This window comes from Ambystoma mexicanum, chromosome 6q, assembly GCF_040938575.1.
Source record: "Ambystoma mexicanum isolate Mex_15411 chromosome 6q, UKY_AmexF1_1, whole genome shotgun sequence".
In the NCBI taxonomy this organism is placed as follows: Eukaryota; Metazoa; Chordata; class Amphibia; order Caudata; family Ambystomatidae; genus Ambystoma; species Ambystoma mexicanum.
In genome coordinates this window covers 1,112,248,507-1,112,273,011 of record NC_090937.1, presented here as the reverse complement: position 1 = coordinate 1,112,273,011, position 24,505 = coordinate 1,112,248,507, and the positions used below count along the sequence as shown (strand labels likewise).

Here is a 24,505-nt window from a genome sequence, read left to right as displayed (position 1 = left end):
CTTTTGCTTGTAAAAGGTCCAGATCGGAGTCATAGAACATTTTCAATAACGATTATGAAGAGCTCTCCCCTGATTGGTCAGTTTTACAAGTGTATCTCTGATCAGGTTATACTGACCCAATTTGTTAATGTTCTTATTAACAGAGTAAGATGGAGTCCAAGATATATTATAGAGTCAACTTTTTCCAGTTTCTGGTCATTTATAGACCAACTAAAGGATTTCCTTTTTTTTTGCTTGGCCCTCGACCGGATGTCATCATGATTTTCAATTTCTTTGCCACCGTCTTCATCTCGTTCTCATCAAGATAGGCTTTAAAAAAGACTCTAGTCGTCTTTGCAGACCAATTTCCAGCTGGTCTATTAAGACCAGAAGGTCTGCATATAGGATCCATGGGATCACCCTATCATTCATTTTCTGCGGAAATGCTTGGATTTATTTTTCAGATTATTCCATGTCTGCCAAGTAGAGGGCAAACAAAAATGGAGCAAAGCACACCCTTGTTGTATCCCTCTATATGTTCTAATCTTTCTCGACAAGGATAAATCTCGCGTCAGGCGCACCTGAATTGAGGCATTAGTGTAGAGAGATTGTATTGCCTCTATTAAGTTCTTCGGACAATTCTATTTCTTCAATTTCATCCACAGGCGTTCCCGGCAGATTCCGTCAAACACTTGTTCTATGTCAATAAACCCAATATAGACCTTGGTGTTTGATGCAAGCGCTCATTGTTTGAGTAGGTTAAAAAAAAAGATTTAGTGAAGTACCTACTCCAGCAATGAAGGCCGTCTGTCGTGGGTCTAATATACCTGTCATCGTTGCCCATCTCTTAAGGTCTCTTAATAGTAATGAAGCAAAATAGTTTCCCCCATCGAATTCAAAAGGGCTATCGGCCGGTAATTAAAAGGATTACCTGGGTCACCCTTTTTGAAAAGGGATACTATTAATGCTTCTTTCCACGATGCACGCAAGATCTTGGTTTTTAATTTTTGTGTAAACAATGAAGTGATCAGGTCAGTCAAACTCTCCTCATTTTCTTTTAAGGCAGTTTGAAATGCCGTCCGGCCCGCCCGCCTTGATTTGCTGAGGTTTTTAATCATTAGGATATCTCCACTATCAAAGGATATATTCCAAGTTTTTTAATCGGGACTGGCCTCTTCGATCTTACTTACATTTTTCCTCCAGCATTCTTCTGATATTTGTGCTGCAGTAGTAGATGTTTGGAAATCATTTCCATGATTGAGGATGTCCCGGAGGTTTCTGCTGTTTTTTGTACTAACCGCAGCTAGCATTTGTTCTGCGTCGTGTTGGGTTTGACTCTCTTGGGTGGTTCTCAGCCAATTCTTATATTTTTGTTTGCATTTCCCGATCTTTTCATGTTTAACCCAACATTCAGTTGTACACAGTTTTTTAAATTCACTTCTGTAGTTTTTCCTTTTTTGCACTAAAATCATATCATAAGCATGTTCCCTTTCTATTGATGGTTTCTTATTTACTATTTTCGTTATTTCAAATCAAATCAGCCACCAATATTCCACTCCTCCCGGGTTTTCACGCACATGATTGGCATATTTCTTAACAATCTTTGGCAGTTCTTTCTGTTTTATCCGTAATCTATTTAACCCCCAAGTAACTTCAATTGGATTCATCATCTGAGCCCTTGTTTCTTGTACGAGTAGTATCATTTTGGTTCTCAACAGATCGTGATCACACCTTTTTTGTTTTTAAACTAAAAGGACTTCATCAATTGGATTGATTTTTCAGTGACGAAGCAATAATCTAAGCAAGCTCGATTAATGCCCCTGGACCCGTATCCGCTCCATGTAAATCCCTGTTTTTTTGTTAGCAGTTTTATATTAAGATCGCTGCATATCATAATTAACTTTTTCTTTCAACATTGATCTGTCCACCTCTTCCATTATTTCTGCCAAGTAAGAATCTGGTTGAGACATATTTTCGCTCCAATATGTATTTATTAATAGCAGCTTGAATATACTATTTTCTAGTTGTTTCCTTACTTCCAATATTTGCACAAAGGGGTGAGTGTTGAATTTTCTATTATCTTTAAACCCACGTCCATTTTAACTAGGGTTGTAAGCCTGCATAGGGTTTTCCTTGTTCACCGTTCTTGGCTGGATTTATATAAACCTCATAGTTTTCACACATTGGTTTTTTTCCTTACCCATGTTTCCTGTAAACATTGGATTTCATATTGATCAAGGAAACCATCCTCTCCTGAATAGAGGTGTTTAAAACCACACGTGTTCCATGACAAACAGGTCAATCGCCTTCTATTTTCTTTCTTCTCATTCTACTGCGGTTTGTTGGGTACAAGGGCTCCTGCCATCCACGACCAATCTTGAGTAGGTTCTCTACATTGCGCTCTTGGTTTTAGCAATTTTACTTGTTTTCTAGTGTGGTCGATAGTAAAGCGCAAAGTTTATACCAGGTGGTCATGATTGTTATATTCTATCGAGTCTTTATTGCTGACCACCTTCAGGGGTACTTCATCCCCTTCATTCTCGGTTGCCTTTATTTGTCTTTTATCTCCTGCTTTCACCGATTTTCCCGGATTTGAAAATGTCTTCATCTCTTTTTTTATTTTCTTCAGGACGTAGCCGTCTCATCTTTGATTCGTCTTATACCCTTTGGCATTATCTTTTCCTTCAGGGTTCTAGCAGTATGTCTCGGCTGTGCATTCCAATCCTTACAATCAGTCATATTGTAGCCAAGGTCGGCTATTTCATGCCTTACTTCCAGGAGCATTTCTTTGATTTTAGGCGTGGTCAGCTGCAGTATTACCGAGTCAGACTTGCGCTCATTCGTGAATTCCACTATTCTGATATCGTCAGACGATACAAGTCTTATTTTCGGTATTTGTCTAAGGAGCTTCATAACTTTTTTTCTATTCAAGATAATCTTTTTGGAGCCATTTGATGTATTCTCCAATAGGATCTTAAATCCCCCGTTTCTCTGCTAGGGTGGCTTTTATTTCGTTGCCTTCCTCCCCGTTGTTCATATGTTTCCTTACATTTTCGTTTTGTATGTTTCCTTGTTCTTACATTCATCGTCATTATCCTTTCTGGCATTTTTCGGCGAGTTACTAGGTCTTGGAATATGGGGAAATTTGTTTTACACTCGTCATCTTTTGTCTGCGACTCATGGCAATTTTCTTCGTTCATTAGCACTATTTCTTTTGATCCTTTCTTCGTTGAATTGGGATCTGGGCCTTCTTTTTCCTTAATTAATATAGGTTCATCATTCCTGGCGTTTAATACTGTATTTTCCCTTGCAGAACTTGACGTTGCAGCAGACTTTGGATTTAATTTTGTTTTCCTTTCAAAGATGATTCTAAAGCCTTCCGATATGCTTTACTTAGAAGTTGATGGTCTGCTTCAGCTTTTTTGTGGCACTGTCTAATCCACTTGCAGTCATCTAAGATCGCCTCCATTAGTTGCGATTGATCATTCGCTTCTCTTCTGGCTATATTGCATAAGCGATTTTGCCAAGCGTAAGTTAATTCGGCTTCTTTGTCGAGTCTCTTCCATTTTCTTCGTGAAGCATTCAAGTTTTAGCAACTGAACGGAGGTCTTCTCATTTCCTGTCTGAAGATCTTGCAATGAGGTATTTAGCGTCTCATTCATTTTTATAAATGGAGCCATTGATATGCTTAATGCAGCCATTACTGTATTCTGTATATGAACCAAGTCAATCCCCGTTTCACTTTTATCTTGTTTTGATGATGACAAATCCTCCCCTACTACCTTATCTTTATTTAGAATTCCATTATTATTTCTTTCCCCGCTAGCGGACTCACTGACTGAGAATTAAGTTTCCTTCTGGCTATTTACTTCAGAAAGACAGTCTTGAATTGGAAAGACTTTAGAGTATTCTGTTGATCTCCATTCCCTTATTTCCTTATTTCGGGTCATATGAGATGCTTTATCATCTAATGCAGCTATTTTCTCGTAAATGAAGGATAGACTTTTACGTTTCTCTCTAGCTATCTTTCCAGTTAAGGCGGTAATATCTTGAATTAGCTTTTCCGCCAATGCAGAATTTAAGTGAATTCTACAGTCTTGCTCTTCGCATATCTCTCCTGCTTTTTTTCTTGGGTCTACAAGGTAGGAGGGATCCGCTTTCCTTGGAGCTTCTATCAGGGGAGATTGTTCCTTGTCAGTACTTAACTTATTGCTAGTAGGCAGACCGCATCCTTCATTTTTTTGTTCTTCCTAGGTCAGCTCTGGACCAAACCAATTTCTACTTTCCAGACCTTTTTCTGGTTAGTTTGGCCCATTCACCTTCCAAGTTTGTTCCTCTAAGGGGGGTTAGTATCGGATCTTGATTTTGTAATCGATGGTTCGCCGGGGCTGCAAGTAGTACTGGTAGGGAAGTTAAGTGTTGCCTCACCTGTTTTCTTGTTCTGGCCGCCGGTCGATCCATATTTTCAGTTCCGGGTTCAATATGAGTCTTTTCCGGGACTTTTCGTTTCACGTTGTGCATCTCCTCTCTATGTGTACTTCATGTAGTCTGCCTTGATGATTTGGGGTATTACGCCCCCGTCACTCACCGACAAACACTGAATAACATCACTTTACTGCCACTTTCGCGGTAGGAAGCAGTTTTAAGCAGTGAAACGGTATGCAGCAGCCGCAGGTCTGCCTCCAGGCAAGTTAAAGGTATAGCAGGCAGTGAAATGTCCAAACACCGAACACCACCACTTTATTGTCACTTTCAGGTATTATTTAATTTTCACAAGCCCAATTGGCAAGTAGGAATATTTATCAATATAAGAGATGTTCAGGAATGAGTATAAACTATAGCAATACCTTTAGACCTGTGGCCAGCACCAGTGCATATCTAGATATGTGTAGATATGTGGTATATGTCTCCTAGATGTCGGCATGAAATTAACTCTGGAATCTCGGACAGATGGTAGAGCGGCTGTGGGAAGAAAGGAACTTTGGGTCATCTATGGTGGGCGTGCCCCGGCTCGCATACTGGAAGGATATTGTCTCACACAGAGACCTTACAGGAATTACCCTTCCACTTGATCCAAGAGTAATTGTCCTGGAGGACTTTGCAGTGGAAGCTGGATACCCACTCCGTGGCCAGACAGCACTGGTGATAACGCAACTATTGATTGCAGCTAGACTAACCCTAGTGTATTCATGGAAATTGGCAGACGGTCCAATAGTAGCGCAATGTTGGGCCAGAGTGTGGATGCTGATAGCACTGGAAAAAATAACTGCGATCCTCCCGACTCCTACCAACCCTTCTATGCAGCCTGGTTCTCTGTTATCCAGATCTTGGGATCCAAAGAACACTACCCACAAACCGCAGGAGTTACTCTGATCGAATGCTTTTACTGGGACACGCTGTTTGCCTGGGCACTGGTGGTACATTGTTACTTTTTTTGTTTTCCTTTTGATGAATGTGTGTGTTAAAGACCTGTTGGCTTGTTGATTGAAAGCCAGAAATATGCCCTGAATTGTAATTCATTTTTGGAAAATACAAACATGCTTGATAAAAAGAAAAAGAGACAACATTTTAAGAGTAACAGACAAAATGTAATGCAGACAAACTTTAAAAAGTACACCCTTAAGTGTCAATGTTATATACTTACATAAGGCAAGAGGCTTGGTTCACTGTTAATTCCACAAATGCTGATTAAAAAGTGCAAAATAATTTTCAAATTCTTTGGCCAGCCATCTGCTAAGGTAGTCCAAACATTCTCTATCTCCGACCATGCAACTTCATCCCCATACTAGAAGAACCAGACAAGTAATCTTTATGAAAACATACCACGTGAGAAAATATGATCAACATTGCTTGTGGTAGTGACAGAAAAAAAGTGAGCTATCATGCTGTAAATCCATCTGAGATATTACCAATATCTGAGATATTACCAAGCAACCATAGTAGCAATGCCTGTGCTGTTCATTTATGTAACTTTGGCTTTATGATAGTTGAATAAAAGCAAACCCTGCATTTAGAGTGTGTGTTTTCAGACAACATGACTTGCGACTCAAGCGCAGTACAGACTAACAAGCTATATGCCCAAGTCTTTCTTTCTGATGACTACGATGATTTCACCCACAGATTTCACTTCACAGGCAGAGAGACCTAAAAGCATTTTCAACGGCAAGCTGTTGGTGACATAGGCTGCACAGTCTACTCCTTCATGAATCCTTGGCACCTTTTGTGCCTAAAGCTAAACGAAATGTTCTTTTTTGTGGACACGTTGACTTTTCCCACAGATTGGCATCTTTTGAAATAGACCCTTCGCCACAATAAAGATTTTCCATAATAACTTACTAGAAAGTCTTAATTCTATTAAAGACACAGAAGCAAGCATTATACTTCTCTTTCTTTAATGAAACACAAAGAAAGCTCAGCAGCAAGATATTTATGTGCACCTGAGTGCAATAGATAATATGCATAAAGAAAAGGTGCACAAAATATATAACAAAATGCAATAAACACATTATAATATGTCCATAAGTCTGAGTAAAAAACAAGAAACTCCATTTCCCAGAAGACTTCCTTGAAGTTCATCCAGAGGTCACTAAAACGTGACCTTAGTCCTCCAATAGGCATTAGTATCCCCTCATAAACAGTCCTGAACAAGATGTAACTTCCTCCTTCGAGGCTGCGAACTTGGCTGTCCATAGTACAGTTGTAACTGTAGTCATCTCATAGAAGAAGACTGGGTCGAGCTGCCGATCAGACGGACTTGTCTGCAGGCGCTGTCAAGAGGGGAATTAAATTACTAGTATTACTTCATGTATATTACAACCCTAGTTCCCTTAGCGGGGTGGGAGAGAACATTTATTAAGTTATTCTAAATACCAAATTATCAACAATCCATAGTAATGCATATAATTACTGTCAAGCGTGATACGCGTCGCTATTTTCTCCCGCCAGGTGGGATAATGCTCGCCTCTGTGTCTTTAATAGAATTAAGACTTTCTAGTAAGTTATTATGGAAAATCTTTATTCTATGTCAAGACCGGAGGCTCACATTCTGCTTGTTTAAAGCTTACTTACCACAACAGATGTAGGCTGTTCTACCGGTCTCAGGTAGAATTGCTTAAATATAGATTTGCCTGCCCAGTCCGCCATCCTCATGATGTCTTCTAGGCGGACTCCGACCTAAAAGGCCTTGGAAGCCATGGCTCCTCTCACGGAAGTGCAGTGTATCTAGTCCTGCTTTTGTTATAGTCCACTGCACCCAGCGTGCTAATGTTGGGGCGGAAACTGCCTTGTGCGGTTTGCGCAGAGCTATTAATAGCTGTCCATCAGTGGAGGTCCTAAGAGGAGCTGTAACTTCTTTGTAAACCTTCAGGCATCTGAATAAGCAGAGCTTGGGCTGGTCCTTAAAAGCAGGGTAAGAAATCTCCCTTGAGATGCATTTCGTCCTCCTGTGTATGCGAAACACGATACCATTAGGAGAAAAAGTCCTGCCCGCTAGGTCGAGGGCTCTGACGTCAGAAACCCTCCTACAAGAGACAAGGCAGAGCAGTGTAGTGAGTTTGCCGGGTAGAGCAGTGCGGGATAATGTTAGGGAAAATTCTCTCTTTAGGCTGCATTTCGTAACCTCGTGAGTCCCCCAGCAGCTTTGCTGGATTTCTGGAGTTTGTTTTTTTCCTCCTGCCAAGAGTGAGACTCTTTTCCTCCCACTCTTGGACATGATTTATGGTATTCCTTTGACTGGCAATGTGTTTTATGGGCTATGGGGTCTTTTACTCCATAGGGTCTCATGTGTTTTTCCTATGTGTGTTACACAGCACCCTCTGTGCAGTAACACAGGGGTGTCATATTGACACCCCACCATAGACTCCATACCCTGGGACTGACTACCATCTCCCAGGGCATGTAAAGTCACCATTGGCTTTACTAGTCCCAAATTATTAACTTATTAAATTATTAAATTATTAAATTATATAATTATAGGAGCGGAAACTGGATTTAATCCTCTGCTTCGGCACCAGGTCTTCCAGGTGCTCCAAGAGTTGTAATATCTCTTGAGAGTAACAGGGGCCCAGCTCTCCTCAACAAGGCTGACCGCCATGCGTGACATGCCGGGAATTCTCCATCTTGACGTGAAATCCTCCTGGGTGCTAGGATCAGGGATCTGGTGAGGAGAAGGGGGTGACACAGCCCTGATGGATCCAGTAGGAGATCTGGAAACCGGGATAGAAGGATTGGAGAATCCAAAGAAAGTTCTAGAAGAACTGGATACCAGGTCTGAGCGGTCCAGACCGGGGCTATGAGGACCAATTCCGTTTGTTCCCGACGGGCCTTCACCAGGGTCCTCGCAATAATGTTGAAAGGAGGAAAGTCATAGTGGATCCCGTCGGTCCAATGTTGCAGGAATGAGTGTCGCTGACGCTGCTGGATCTGGTTTCTAGTTGAAAAACACTGGTAACAGTGTTGAAGCGTGATTTAAAAAGGTCTTTGGACATGGGGTCCCAAATCTGCTGAGGCGGAGGAAGATGTCTCTGTTGAGCCTTCAGCCGCTGTAATCGACTGAATGGCGGGAGTACCAATCTGCTACTATGTTTATGAGGCCTGGGAGATATTCTGCCGTGACTGAGATCTGGCGTTCTAGACAGAAATGCCAAAAATCTTTGGCTAGTTCTGCTAGAGGCCGTGATTTGGTGCCACCCAGATGATTGATGTATCTTACTGCAGAAATATTGTCCATCTTCAGCAAGATACAGCAACTCGCTCTGCCTCTGGCAAAGGAGCGTACTGCGAAAGAGCCTGCGAGGAGCTCCTAACAGTTTATATGCATCTCCTGTAGTGACCAAGTCCCTCCTGTGGCCACTGGGCCGCATCTCGCTCCCCAACTGGAGCGACTGGCATCCGACTCGATTATTATATCTGGATTCGATCTGAAGATGGCTCGCCCGTTCCAGGCTTCCATGTGTGTGAACCACCAGTTGAGTTCCGTTCTCGCTTGTGGAGAAAGCGTCAGACGCTGGGAGTAAGAGCGTTGCGTCTTAAATGTTGACCTTTCAGCCTCTGCAATTCCCGGTAGTGAAGGGGCCCGGGACTAGAAATATGGGGCTGAAGAAACCTCCTTGGCTTGAGCAGGGGCGAATCACCTGCTTTGAAGCTAAGCTGTGTATTTCCCTGTCTAGCACTTCCTCACCCTCTTTGGACATTGTGATTGGGACAGGGTGACAGATTTGAAAGGGTTGCATGAAGAATTCTAGACGCAGACCGCGGGCTGCATCTCTGACCCATTCATCCCCTGACAAGGAATCCCATGCACGCGCAAAAAGAGCTAGCCTCCCTCCTACAGGTGCTTGTGGCGCTGGCGCTGCTATAAGCACACTGACCTGTGGTTTGTGGCTGGGCTGGGTATCTGGAGGTTCTTCTCCAACCGTGACTTCTTCCTCGCCCCCTTCAAGGATCGATCCTGCCAGGCATTGTGTTGATCCCTGCATTGCTGAGTTCTTCGATCAAAAGAGTACCGGCTGGAGGAGCGATCTCTACCTCGTCCAGCCCTGGAGAACATTTTGGAAGAGAAGACTCTTGATTGAGGCTTGAGCCTTGTCAAGAGTGGTACAAGTGCCAACGAATTTTGACATTTCCTTCATGAAGGTATCTCCGAAGAGTAGATCTTGGGCCGCGGCACCATACTCGGTATCCGCTAATTCGCTCAGCTTAGCGTCAATCTTCTACAGGATGCCTTTACGGCGCTCAGCTGATATGGCACAGCTAGCGTTTCCCAGCAAACAAATGGCTCTTTGGGCCCAAACTGGGAGGATCACTGGGTCGATGGGGTTGCCTGCATCGATGGCTGCTTCAACTAGCCCATCATTTTCACCAGAGGACCAGTGACGTCTAATACTCTGTCCTGACAGGACCTCCATTTGCGATCTATGCCCTTCGTGGATCTTTTACATTCTTGCCCAGGAATGTTATCTTTGAGTCTAGCTCCGGAGTCAGGGCCACCTTGCCTGCAATTTCTGGACATGGGCATTCTGCCCCGAGTCTCGCTCTAACCTCTAGAGGCTTACGTAGCCTAGCCTTGATGTATTCCATTGTTCTCGATGACGGTTCCCAGTCAGTAGATCTGGGATGTACTAGATCTTCCAGCGTAAACATCCCCTTAGAAGGAGAATGATCCACAGTTGGCTTCTTGGGGATGGGGGCTGCCGCAATCCCTAAAGTTAAGGGTCGTGGCCCTATTGTTTGCACGTCTTCTTCTGAAGAGGTGGGAGATTGATTGTCAATAGCATATCCCTCTTGATCAGTGCCCTGTCGGTATCACCCTGGGCTTAAGGGTCTGGTACCCCTGTTGTCTTCCTCGGGGTAAAAGCATCCATCGGGAGAAGGGGTTTCCTTCCTATCCAAAAAGGCCTTTTTCAGCCTGGAGAAGGCATCTGATAGGGCAGCAGTAGCTGGTTCTGGCTGGCTCAGGGGTGGTCGGAGAGTTTTTACTCAAGCGAGCCGGAATGCATCCCCCATCTGAAAAGTGCTTTCTCTTTTGTGTCTTTTTTCTTGGTAGGGAGGTTTCTTGTAGGTGCTCCTCCATGCTGTCCAGGCGCGGCTGGATAGGCAGGAGCATCCCTGATACGGTCCTTTGGATGCTGGTTCAAACAGAAGATCCCAGTACCATTTTTAGGCTGTCTGCCATTGTCACTTCATCCATTTGATAAGTATCCTCCTCAAACTCAGACCAATCCTGGCCTGCATGAGGGTAGTACTGAGCTGCCATTATTATAATTACAATGCACCTTTCTTGCCTACTTTTTTTTTTTAAATGAACAGGTTACTTACCAACTGGTAACGTTCTTTCGACTGGATGTTACTGCAACATATTCCTCATCTTAGATGTATTCCCATCCAGCTTTAGCTGCTTCGGAAATGTTTTCTCGGCAGAGGGTGCCGTGCGTCGGTGTCGTCGAGTCAAAGTCCCTCAAAGGCCTCCATCGAGGGTGACGTCATCGGTTATAGAAGTAGTACGCGCTGTGTCCGTTGGCCTCAGTTCTCTTTTTACCCCTCTTGCTCTGTTGTATAGGTAGTTTATGTAGCCAGGTGTCAGCCTTGCGAGAGTTGAAGTGGCAATAACCAGGAAAATATACAGAGGGGTAGGATTGGAGGGTGATGAGGAATACGTTGGAGGATCATCCAGTCGAAAGAACGTTACCAGTTGGTAAGTCACTTGTTCTTCGAATGGATTGTGTCCCCCAACGTATTCCTCATCTTAGATCGACTCCCAAAGCAGTGTAGAAAACTCTTTGGAGGAGGGAGTAGATTTTTAATACTATTATATAGCCGAATATAGCACTGCTTTACCAAAAGCAAGCTCTTTAGACTGGGAGGTATCCAGACTTTAAAATTTAGAAAAAGTGTGCTGCGATGAGCAAGTTGCTGCCTCACAAATAGATTTTATGGGAAAACCTCTTTGAAGGGCTGTCAAAGAGGCTATGCCTCTGGTGGAATGGGACCTTAAGTCTTCTGGTGGGTCTTTTCCCACCAATCTGTAGCATTCTGAAATGCAAAGCACAATCCAACGTGATATGGTTTGTTTTGACACCGATTGACCAAATTACCTTCTGGTGTGGCCAATGAAAAGTTGATTATCCACTATAAGCTTGGAAAGCCTCGAAATGTAAAAGCTTAAAAGCTCTTCTCGGGTCCAGCCTGTGCAATCTTTCCTCCTCCTTTCTGGGATGAGGTAGAGGGTAGAACGCGGGCAGAATAATCTTTTCATTTAAATTGAAATCCGAGACCACTTTAGGTAAAAATGAGGGTTTAACCCTCAATACCACTCTGTTCCTGTGGAACACAGTATAGGGTGGCCCAGAAGACAGTGCCTGCAATTCGCTCACTCTTCTTGCAGATGTTAAAGCAACCAGGACAGCGGTTTTCAATGTTAGTAATCTTAATGGACAAGTGTGCAAGGGTTCAAAAGGGACACACATTAAAAACTTTAAAACCAGATTAAGGTCCCAAACAGGGACTTGGAAAGGGTAAGGAGGGAACACATTGGCGAGTCCCTTTAAGAATTGTATTATCAAAGGAATTTTAAAGTAGGAACATTCTTCTGAAGAGCGCTTGAAAATGGAAAGTGCTGCAAGATAACTTTTAATGGTGCCAAGATTTAGGCCTCTATGTGCCAGGGACAAGAAGAAGAACAACACTTCCGGGATAGAAAAGGATCAACATTCTTTTCCCTGCACCAGTTGCAAAACTTTTTCCAACGGCAACGGTATTCAGATTTTGTTGCTGGCCTTCTTGCCGAAAGCAACACCTCCATGACGTCATCTGGAAGGTCCCAATCCTTGCATCTCAGCCTTTCAGATACCAAGCATGAAGGTTGAGAGTCTTGACCTCTGGATGGGGAACCTGGCCCTCCATTTGAGAAGGTCCTCTCTTTGAGGAAGACGTAACAGAGGGCAGATGGACATGTCTAGAAGGTCCGGGTACCACGTTCTCCTGGCCCAATCCGGAGCAATTAGGATCATGAGGTTTCCAAACCGTCCGAATCATCCGATGACCTGAGGAATGACGGGAATCTGAGGGAACGCGTATAGTAGTGGAAGTTCCACCCCACCACAGACGCGTCCCCATAGGGCTCTTCTCGAGGGAAATTCCCTTGAGCAATACTTTTCGCACTTCCGGTTGATTCCGGTAGCAAACAAGTCTTCTTGAGGGGTTCCCCAAAGGGTGAAGATCTCCTGAAGGACTTCCTGAGCCAGCTCCCACTCGTGGAACACCATGCTCTGCCTGCTCAGAGCGTCCGCCGTCATATTCTCCTCCCCGGCTAGATGAACTGCCGTTAAGGAGATTCCTTATTGAATTGCCCAATACCAGAGACACATTGCCTCTCTGCACAGAGGTAGTGACCCTACACCTCCCCTTTTGTTTAGATAATGCATGGTCACTGTGTTGTCCATCATTATCAGGGCATTTTTTCCTCTGACAGATGGCAGAAAAGCCTTCAGCGCTAGTTTGATTGCTCCCAGCTCTAAAAGGTTGATGTGTAGTTTGGACTCCGATGGAGACCAACGACCGCTGATTGTCAGATCGTTGCCCATGAGTGAAGCGTCCGTCACTACTGTAATCTCCGGCCATGGTTGCCAAAAATGTTCTCCTTTTAGGAAGTTTTCTGTGCAAGTCCACCACAGAAGATCCTGCCGAACCTTGTTCAGAATCTGAAGGAGATCCGTCACTTCACCTGAAAACTGGGACCATTGAGCCTTTAGAGCCCATTTGAAGGGATCTCATCCTCAGGCGTGCTTCTGGCCCTAGGTAAATGCAGGATGCCATGAGGCCGAGCAACCTTAAGAAGTCGTAGGTCTGGAGATTTTGGGCATTTTGGAATTTGGAAACCATCTGAAGAATGTCTTGAGCCCTCGACTTAGGAGGCAAGCTCTTTCCCAAGGATGTGTCTAATACAGCCCCCATGTACTGGAGCTGTTGGGAAGGTGTCATTTGTGACTTCTTGAAATTGAGGGAGAGGCCCAGTCTGTGGAGGAAGTGGCAAGTGACTTTCAGGTGATCCAGGGCTTGTTCGGCAGAACGTGCCCTGATACACCAATCGTCCAGGTAGGGGTAGATGTGAATCCCCCCTCTCCTGAGGTGCGCTGCTGCCACTACCATTAACTTGGTGAAGACCCTCGGGCGGAGATCAACCCGAATGGCAGGACTCAAAACTGATAGTGTGAGTCGCCAACTACAAACCTCAGGTATTTTCTGTGCTTCAGATGGATTGACACATGAAAATAAGCATCCTGGAGGTCCAATGACACCAACCAATCCTGAAGTTGAAGGGCCTGAAGGATCTGAGAAAGCGTGACCATCTTGAACTTGTCCTTCCTGAGGAATGTGTTCGAACCTCTTAAGTCGAAGATGGGTTTCAGTCTTCCGTCCTTTTTGGGAATCAAAAAATAGGGGGAGTACCATCCCTTGTTCCTCTCCACTACAGGTACTGGTTCTATAACACCTTTCTTCAGCAGGGTTAAGACTTCCTGCTGTAGAAGCGGATCTGGGAACTTCAAAGAGTGTCTCCCTGGTTGATTGCTTTGAGGTTGCGTTAGAAAAGGAAGGCAGTAACCTTGGGCTATTATTTCAAGAGCCCAAACATCTGAAGTAATGGCTCGCCATTCTTGCAGATGCTGTGACAGCCTGCCTCCCACAGGTGTCTTGCGTTGCAAGTCCTCAAAGTGGTTTTGTGTCGGTTGCTGCGGCTGCTGATGGTAAAGAGGCTGCAGTTGGGGCTGGCGTTTCACGTTTTCCTCGTCCACCACGAGTGGCTTTTTTCTGGCCTCTTTGACTGGCCATTCCTCTCGCCTTTCCATATGAGTCGTCGTCCCCTCCAAGATTGTCCTGATGCACAAAAAGGTTGCCTAATAGCAGCTCCTAAAGATTTGGCAGCCACTTTTGAGGTCTGCAACCTCCCAAGGCTCTCATCAGCTTTGTTGCCAAAAAGGTGAGACCCGTCAAAGGGCATGTTCAAAAGATAGTTTTGCACATCCGGTGCAAAACCCCGACTTTCGTAACAACTCAAATCTGCGCATTACCGTGCTAGTGGCCATGGACCTGTCCAAACTATCTGCAGTGTCCAACCCAGACTGAAGGGATTCTTGCATGGCCTCCTTTCCATCTCCAACAATGGTTAGCAATCCTTCCCTTTCTTCACCTTCTGGTGTGTGCACTGCCGCCAATGCAATGCACTCACACAGAGTGTATGAACATTTTGTCAAGGCACATGTGGAGTTGGCCGATTTGGCCATACTCCCAGCTGAAAAAACCTTGCATGCCCAACCATCCAAGCGCTTGTCGTCCCTATCTGGAGGGATGGAAGGGTACGCCACCTTACTTGAAGCTGTGGCTGCCTGGACCACCAGACTCTCTGGAGTAGGGTGTTTGGACAGATAGCCGGGGTTGCTACGGGAAGGGCGGTATTTTGAAGTGAGGGACTTAATTCACTGGAGCAATAGAGTCCAGGGTCTCCCAATTCTTGGCCAAACTATTTTGTAAGGCTACATGGAAGGGTAAAATCGGATCTTCGGTGGGACCATGATAAAATATATCGGTCAAATCATGCTGCATAAACTGAGTTGGTGGCCTAGCCCATCCTAAATATTCGACCACCTTTGTCATTAGCTGCTTGTATAAGGGACTGGCATGTTCCCCTGGTTCTGGCTTGCCAAAATCTGTTTCAGGTAAAGTGTCAATTCCACTTGCATTATCCAAGGTTTCCACCAGATCCCTCAACCTGCTTTCTTCAGAAATCAGGCATTTCTGGGACATTTGGGGTGCCATATTTCAGTCCAAAAGGAACATCCTCCTCCTCAGACCCCTCTTGTTCTTCAAAAATTGAAGTTAAGGATTTGAAATATTCTTTCCTCGGAAGAGGTTTAATAATCTTTTCTGGGAGAGGTGTATCAGTGGAGACTGAAGGCTTTACAACCTTTGCAGCTTTTGCTGTTATTTTGACAGCTTCTGGCTGAATTGAGCCTTTTGAACATTTGGCGCTGAGGGCTTCGGGGTCGACGTCGACAAAGGCGTCTATGGCGCTGACGAAATAATGGTCGACGGAGCTGGCTTCGAGGCACTCTTCGAAGGCTCGCCCTTCGAGGTGTCGCGGGTTCCGGACGACGTCGGTGATCTCGAACGGTCGACTCGAGCGATCTTTTTCACTCGGCGTCCTGGAGGGTTCCCGATCCTTTCTCCTTCGATCACCCGGGCTTGAGGGTGCACCAGTGTCGGAACGGTAATGCTCCCAGCAGACTTCCAAAGAAGGCGAGGACTGAGGCTTAGCCTTTTCAAACACCTCAATCATTTTTATTCTAAATGCTTCCCATTCTTCGAAGGAAGAATGTTTTGTGGGGCATTTCATTATTTTGGGGGGATTCGTCCGAGGACGAGGTGGAAGGGGATCGGTGCCGTCTTTTTTTGGACCTTTTCGTCAGAGACAAAGAGTGGTATGAACCACTTCGGGACCTAGACTGATGATTTTGCCTTTCGCGTCGAGGAGATTTCTCCTCACAGGACCTCAACTCGACGCTCGAGGCTTTTCGGTCGGGTTTTACACCTACCTGCAGTTTTCCCTTCCTCTCTCGCAAGGCCTTCCCGGCCATTGCCTGACACTTTGTACAGGCCTCCATGTCATGGCCTTCACCAAGGAATCAGATTCTCGGTGCGGGTCCGCGATGGACATTTTCGAACCGCAGGATTTACACTTTTTGAACCCCTAACGCAGGGTAGCCGGGGTGGACGACGAGGACATTCTCGAATATCGTCTTCAGTAACTGCGTCACAGAACTACTTGAGGCGTGCTGAGTTTCCGAAGCAACACGTACTGTGGAAAAAAATGGAACTGAGGCCAACGGGCACCGCGCGCACTACTTGTATACCCGATGACGTCACCCTCGACGGAGGCCTTCGAGGGACTTCGACTCGACGACATCATCGCACGGCGCCCTCTGCCGAGAAAACATTTCCGAAGCAGCTAAAGCTGGATGGAATACATTTAAGATGAGGAATACGTTGAAGAAAACAATCCATTCAAAATATATATTTTTTTTTAATTCTCTGTGGGCACAAAACGCCTTTCTCTAGCCCACTATGCAAATATGATGAGCTTTAATGTGGTCCTTAGCTCAATTCTGTTTATATCGGTCGTGTCTTTAAATATATGAAAAAGTAATGTTGAGTAGATATGCCTTCAGCCACTGGCGCGCGCAATCGCAAATCCGCTATAAACGCAAATGCGTTCGCGAGCGCCTGAAAACTGAGGAAAGGACCAGAGTATGAAGAAGCTCCATCTGGTGGCCGTGGGCGGTGCAACGGCCACACAGGAGTCAGTGCTGCTTCCCCGAGGCTCCGTAGACTCGTACTGGGCCAGGGAAGCAAGCGAACTGCACAGGCGAGGGTACGCAGAAGCGGAGCTTGAAATTGAATGCCTACGTGGCATACAAATCGAAAAAAAACAATATCTTTATTTACCAATTCTTCTGACGCTAGCAGGAAGCAGCTGGTGATGGAGACAGACCACGGAAGCCGAAGAGGATGCGTAATGCGTTCTTCAGAGAAACTACGTATTAAAGCATTCGAAATACACTAAGAACAACACGCGGGCGTGCGGGCATCAACTATTAAAGTATTGTAAAGGCAATAGATAGAATATGCAAATTCAAATAAAAATAAATATAGGTTAATACAGTCTTAGAACATGATGTACTTATCTCTTACTGTGAACAGCAAAGAAAGAGGAAGTTACATCATGTTCAGGACTGTTTATGAGGGGATCCTAATGCCTATTGGAGGACTAAGGTCACAAGTTAGTGACCTCTGGATGAACTTCAAGGAAGTCTTCTGGTAAATAGAGTTTCTTGTTTTTTCCTCAGAGACTTATGGACATATTATTATGCGTTTATTGTGTTTTGTTAGATATGTCGTGCACCTTTTCTTTATGCATATTATCTATTGCACTCAGGTGCACAAAAGTATCTTGCTGCTGAGCTGTCTTTAAGTGTTTCAATAAAGAAAGCGAAGCATAATGTGAGCCATCGGTTTGATATAGAATTGCCTCCGCAAACTCTCATTGCCCTCAAGTGGCGCCATATGGCTCCAATTCCATCCACATCCGCTGGCCTGCACTATCCCGTACCAGGACAACACTACAGAAATGTATGTATGGAGGCGTCAGCACCAATTATCTCAGTTCCATCTTTACTCCCCAGCAAGGCAAAGGAATGGCAGAATAGAAGGACCAAACTTGGTCACCTGTCTAAAGCGGTTTCTTTGCCCTCTCATCTACCTTGCAAATGGGACTCTACTTAAAAGGAAAATGAGAAATCTGTGGGAGGCATCAACAGGTCCACCAGAAAGAAAATTACCAAAGGGTAAGCAATTTGTTCTTCCAATTTATTTTACATTTCTTGTGATATGGTTAGAAAATATAAACCTTTCACAGCAATCAATCTCTATCACAGTCACAAATCACCAGCAAGCATCAAAGCATATTTCTTAAAAACCTAAAAAAAGACATCACTTTACAACATTTCACGAAAAAAATGAATAGTAATATTCATCAAGACAACATTCCTATATGCAATACATTACTCACCGTAATCTTATTTCTGGTGCTTTTATCGGCTTAGATTCACATGCTATGCATAGGCCAACATCTAATGTAAGCTGCAGAGTATTACAGTTGTTTTTTCAAACTCGAAATAGGGCGGGCCAGTAATACTATCCGTATTGTGGCGTCTCCTGTACCCATGATCCCTCACGTGTGTGGGTCCCTCTGATTGTATTTTTTCTGACATGAGTTAGCATGAGGAGTAGTGTGAGAACAGAGTTCCCAAACAGATACATACATATACACATGCAAAAGGTTGCATCTTAGATTGGATTATAGACCACAACTGTGACACAAACATGGTTTCCAATACTGCCCTCCCATGGACAGACCATAACTGCCTGCTATTCACCATCCCCATAACGCCATGCGCCAAGCCGACCACTCCAGCACCGGCCACAGTAGCCAGAAGCACAAATAAAAAAACTCACTGTAGAGAACATCAGTGTCTATCTCAACCTCCCATGCCTAGCACCACCATTCTCTCCCGACCCTGTCATACTAGCGGAATTATTCAGAGACACATTGACTAACGCCATCAACACAGTCGCCCCGCTAGAAAACCAAAAAGAAAAGAAATCCTTCCATTCCAACTCGTGGTTCACAGAAGAGCTCCTTAACATGCGCAACTCCACATGGCAGGCGCTAAAAACTTGGCAGGCTAACCCCTGTGACACCACTAAAGATATCTTCAGAACCATCGCTAAAAAATACAAAGAATCTATATTCAAAGCCAAATCAGAATCCTACAACAGAATCTCTTCGGCCAACTCACAATCCAGCTGCCATGCTAAAAAAATAGACCTCCTCCATAACAAAATCTCTGACCATTACAAAGCATTACCCAAACAGAAGCACCAGAAGCAAACCCACCACAAACGCTCAGGTTTCATCCATCCCAATTTCTCATTCTCTGAAACATCTGAGACAGACGTCCTAGACATCCTAAAACATCTCAAACCATCGCTATGCAAGGGCGATGTATGCCCCCCAAACATTATCAAAGAATGCGCGGAGCAGCTCGCTCCACTAATCACCTCCTTCATAAACGCCTCATTCAAAACAGGTATAGTCCCCAACTGCCTCAAAGCAGCGTAGGTACGTCCCCTCCTAAAAGAAAACCTACATTAGGCCCCTCCCAAACAAATAATTACAGACCAATTACAGCCGTCCCATTTCTTCTTAAAATATTAGATAAGGCTGCCCACAGGCAAATCCAACGGTACCTCAAAACCAACTCTATCCTTGGTAAGAGACAATCAGGGTTCCGCAAAGGACACGGAACAGAAACCGCATTACTAGATCTGAGAAACCAAATCACTTCTATCCTTGACATGGGTAAGCCTGCATTACTCCTGCTCCTAGACATCTCAGCAGCGTTTGATCTCGTGGACCATAACACCCTCACCAACCACCTCACACATGCTGCGCACTTCTCCAATCACGGAGCAACTTGGATCACGTCCTTCCTACAAGGCAGAGCCATGAAAGTGTTCTCCAATATAGCAAACGCTGAACCCACCATCATACACTGTGGTGTTCCCCAGGGATCCTGTACTGCCCCTACGCTTTATAATCTATTCACAAGGCCACTCTTCGATAATCTGGATGTACTTGGGATCACATACACAAACTATGCTGGTGATACCCAGGTGCTCCTTCCCCTCACGGGGAGCTATATCAAAGACGCTTCTACCCTTCAACAAATTATGCTTTGAACCGCAAGAATCCTCTGTGCGCTGGGAACATCGAGATATGAAAATAGGCATTTTTCATGTCCAATGTTGTCATGTAATCCCCCCTTTTTAACAGAGGGATTACTTCTTGTAGCGTTGTCATGCAAACTTTTTGTGGTTTCACAAATTTGTTTGCAGGGCACAGGTCTAGTACCGGGCGCATGGTCAGATATTTTTTTGGAACAAGGAATTACGTTGAATAAATACCCTTGTTTACCTCTGTGTGGCACGACCTCGATGGCGTCTTTGAGGAGTAGAGCTTTCACCTCTTTTAGCAGGATAAATTGTTCCTCCTGCGATGGTTTCTTTTGGCGCGGCGGGGGGGGGGGGGTTTGACGGCCTTCGTTGAAGCTCTATACAATAACCCCCTGTCACCGTTGACAACACCCATTTGTCCGATGTTATACCCTCCCATACATGGGTGAAAAAAGATATTCGTTCCCCGACTGGGGAGGCATGGGACGGGACCCGTAGCGGGGTGTCATTGCTTAGAGGGTGTCCCTTCACCTCTGGTGGGGGTGCCTCTCCCTCTTCTGCGGGCCCTGAGGTAACCCTGGGTCACTTGTTGATTGGTATTTCAAGAGGAACCTTGGTTTTGGTTGCATTCAGTTCCTCTCTGTGCGTTTTGCCCCCAAAAACGACAAAAATTACTACCACCTCTTTGGCCTAGTTGTCGATTAGTCAGTTGGCCAAGGGATTTAAGGGTCTCATATTCATCCTTGGAGGACTTGATGGGGTCTTCAACTGCCTTTTCAAATAATACGTTCTGCTCAACTGGCATATTTAGTAGGGTAGCTTGAGTCTCAACTTTAAAGACCGACTGCCTAAGCCAGGCAAGGCGTTTTAAAATGGTGGCTTCTGCAATAACGCGTCCAGCGTTGTCAGCTGCATCAAAGTTATTTTTTAGGAGGACGCCTGCTGTAGCTCTGCCTCCGCAAGCCAGAAAGGAGAGTTTGGCCTTTAGTGGCTCTGGCGCTGACTCTGCCAGGGTCTTTACCTCATCCCACTTTGTACAGTCATAGCTGGATAGCAGGGTGGAATGGTTTGCTATACGCACCCGGTATGCTGCAGTGGACGCTATCTTTCGACCGACCCATGGCATATCATTTTTTGCCGTCCTTGTCCGGAGAGGCTTCGGAGGCAGCCAAGGGGATACCAGCTCTCTTGCGGGTGGTGGCAACAACCAGAGAATCAGGTCGAAGTTGGCCCCTTATATATAAGGGGTCGGAAGGTTCTGGTTTGAAGAGTTTCTAGATCCTAGGGTTCACCGCCCTGGTATCGTTTGGTAGTTCTAGAGAAGGTTGAATCCTTCTTTGGACTGATTTTAGCAGGGGGATAAATTGGGTTGCCGGATTTTTATCGCCCAACATATTCTCTGCAAAATCCTTGTCCTGTTGGGCCTCTTGTGTTTCGATGCCGAAATTTTCTGCAGCCCCGAGTATATCGTTAAATAGTGGCTGGTTTTCCACCGGGGAGTGTGGTAAGGGTGGGTCTTGCAGGACTGGAAAGTCCATCGCAAAAACCACAGACTCTGTGTCATCTTGGTCTTGATCGTCTTCCCCCCAGCGTCGTAACCCTCAATGTCACCATAACAGGGTTCACCCTTGTCTAAGTATTCATCCTCCCCTACATCCTGGTCATAAAGGTCGTAGGAGAGGCGAGGAGTTTTGTGTGGTGGTTCAACAGCAATTCTACTGGGGGAAGAGATCTCTTTTTATACAGTACAGCCGTTGCCTGGGACTGAGAGGCTGTAAGTGTTGTATTGGAACAGACGCCTGTGAAGTAGGAGGCGTGGAGGCCAAGTTGTCCAGAACATGTGGATGTTTTTCAAAGAAGTTTGCCAAGCAGGTCCTGCGACTCACGACTCTGTCAATATCCTGTGCAGACCATCTGGCTGAACTGGGTATAACCTCCAGGTAGGAGGAGGCAGGAGTGGGGGTAGTGAGGATATGTTCCTCTCTTTCATCAAGACTGATAGAGTCAGGCTGATGTGCATGATCAGACTCTACTATAGTGTCCTGTAGGGGCATACTTTTATGTTGGCTAGAGGGTTGCTCCCTAGCCTTCTCCTTGCTAAGTGAGTCCCTCTCTCTAGAGGAACTGGACCTTGTTAGGGAGAATTCTCATTGTATGGCTAATTTCCCTTACCTAGTGAGTCCCTCAGTAGCTTTGCTGGATTTCTGGAGTTTATTTTTTCCACTTGGTAAGAGTGTGAGTGTTTTGCCATGTGTATTTCATCTGTTTTTGTGATTGTGGACTCTGGAGTACACCACTTCAAGTAGCCCCCCCCCCACTTTTGTGTCTTACACAGCACCTTCAGTGTAGTAACACAGGGTTGTCGTTTTGACTTCCCACCGACTCCATTTCTGGGGCTGACTACTGTCCCACAAACAGGTAAAGTTGCCATTAACTTTACATAGTCATTTAACCACAGATCCAGTACAACCTATCTTATATATGGAGTATTGGAAAGGGTTAATTCTAAGCCCTTTTTATTTGTACCTCTTGGAGCATTGTTTCCCTCCCTTAACATTAAGACTTGGCTGGTGGTAGTGGTATCTACCCTAATTTTCCTACTGCGATTATATTACATAATGTGGTATGTTTTAGGCTATTTTAGTAGCCTTGAACTTTAAAGCCGCTAGTCCAAGTACTTTTTATTTCGGCTCCGGTTGGGTTTAATCGCCATTTCCTTTTGTTAACATCCTTTTTGGGTGGGTCTTTGCGCGGCAAACCAGTTTTGCCTCCTTTGTTCGCCGACCTTTGGCAGCCTTCTGACCAGAAGCTCTCCTTTGGCGCCTAGGTGTATAGGTGGGCTGAATGTGAGGGAGGGGTGTAGTCACCCCCTGCAGAGGGTCACCTTGGAGACCCAAGTCACACTTTGTATTGATTGGCTGAGGTGGTTATCCGGGCTGGACAACCCCCTCTGGTGAGTGATTGACAGCCAGGCTGTGTGAATGGGGGATTTTGGCAGAAAAGGCAGGACTCTTGAGCTAGAAGGCAGAGTCGCCTCTGGAACTACAAGGAACCAAAGAGAAGCGGAGAAGAAGACTGGTGCTGCAACCCTGAGCCCCGGTGAAGCCCTGCTGCAGTCCTGAGCTATCTACCCCCTTCAACGAATAAGAAGATCCAGTCCGGAGTCTTTTTCCCTTGAACCTGGTGGGATCAACCAGCTCGTCTTTTCTTCAGTCAGAGAATCCTCTCCTGGGTCGAAATCACTGCTGTGCTGTAGTGGGTCCGGATAGCCATCAGAAGAGCACTCTCCTGATTTAAAGGAGTGCACCTTTTATTCATCGTTGTCTTTTTCGCTGCTGCTGGCCTCATCCCTGGGTAGTGCAGATCGCTCCAGACGTCGTCCTTCTTGTCCCCATGACTGAAGCCGCAAGAACTGAGTCTGCAGGAACTACCAGGAACAACTGCCGTGGCACCAGGTTTTCTCCAACGGAATAAGGTACTGTGCACACTTGGTATTTTTCTCCGACTGACCAGCCGGAATCGGGGTGCACACTTTACCTGCACGAAGATGTGTTCTTTGTTCCCTCCTTCTTATAACTTTTCCTTCCATTTGACAATCTTTACGAACTCTTGGCATCTAGAACCTCGAACTGTTCTATGTGTGATCCTCGGCAACTGAGCATCTGCTCCATTGACACTGGCGCAGGCCTATTGACTTCAATCTATATCTTTTGAACTTATCCTCGAGTCTGCTTGCCTTGAAAAAGTATTGCCTTTGATTTGTATTCACTTTTACCTTGTTTTAAATTCTTAAGTACAAAGTGTGTTTTAACTTCGTAAGCATTTCTATCCGCGGGTACGCGTTCATATCGCAACACCGGTCTGTCAAATGTACTTACCTTGAATTTACTGGGACAAGTGGAATTGGTTGTGTGTGGTGTATTTTACGTGCGGTTTTAAATCTATAGAAGTGAAGTGTTTTGTAACAGATGGTTTAAAAATAAATGTACTTATATTTTTTTACCTGAAACTTTGAGTCAGCGTTTGCTCGAGTCACAGTAATTGTGGTCCTTTGTGTAATCTCTGCTACTGCTCATATACTCTGGAGATAAGCCTGGCTGCTCCGCTACTGCTACCACTTTTACATAGTAGTACAGCCTTGTACCAAAGGTGAACTTGTATTACTACTTGTAGTCTTAATTGTGTGTAGTGGTCCCTAAGGGCACTGCACAGGATTCTGCCTAACAGACCTGTCTCTTTCCTTATGGTCCCTGCTCTTAGACAATGATTTTTTGGAGCTCGGGGTCGAAGAGGGGGCTTCGGAGAACTCCCTGGGCTTGTCCCCAGATGTAGGCCGAACTTCGACTGCAGGGATGGCTTGCGCGGCGTCTTTCGCCGTCACGGGGCCGGACGGGGGAGTTATGAGTCGGGTGACCTTTGTCTTGGCGGGCTTGTCATGAGGCGGCCGCTCGCAGCGCCCAGAGGACGTCTGATCGGAAGAGCTGGCCTTCACCATCGACTTTCTGTGTGCGACCTTACTCGCATCGCCATGGGGTGTGTGTTTGTGGGGGAGTGTGGTGCCTTTGCCACCGGGTCTCTTCTCCGTAACAGGACCGCCGGGCTGTCTGCTAGGGTCAGGGGCTGGCACTGGGGAATGTGGAGGTTCCCCGTCACCCTCGCCGTCCGAAGGGACGGCGTCACT

General features: G+C 45.4%; 1 protein-coding gene across 6 annotated transcripts in view; it reads right to left on the bottom strand.

The window, feature by feature from the left end:
• FRYL (FRY like transcription coactivator) overlaps positions 1-24,505 on the bottom strand; it is a 3,055,992-nt gene that overhangs the window by 1,401,267 nt on the left and 1,630,220 nt on the right. For all 6 annotated transcript variants that reach the window (XM_069631694.1, XM_069631695.1, XM_069631691.1 and 3 more), the window contains one exon: positions 5,624-5,764. In XM_069631694.1, coding sequence (XP_069487795.1) covers positions 5,624-5,764 — 141 coding nt within the window. The remainder of the gene's footprint in view (positions 1-5,623; positions 5,765-24,505) is intronic.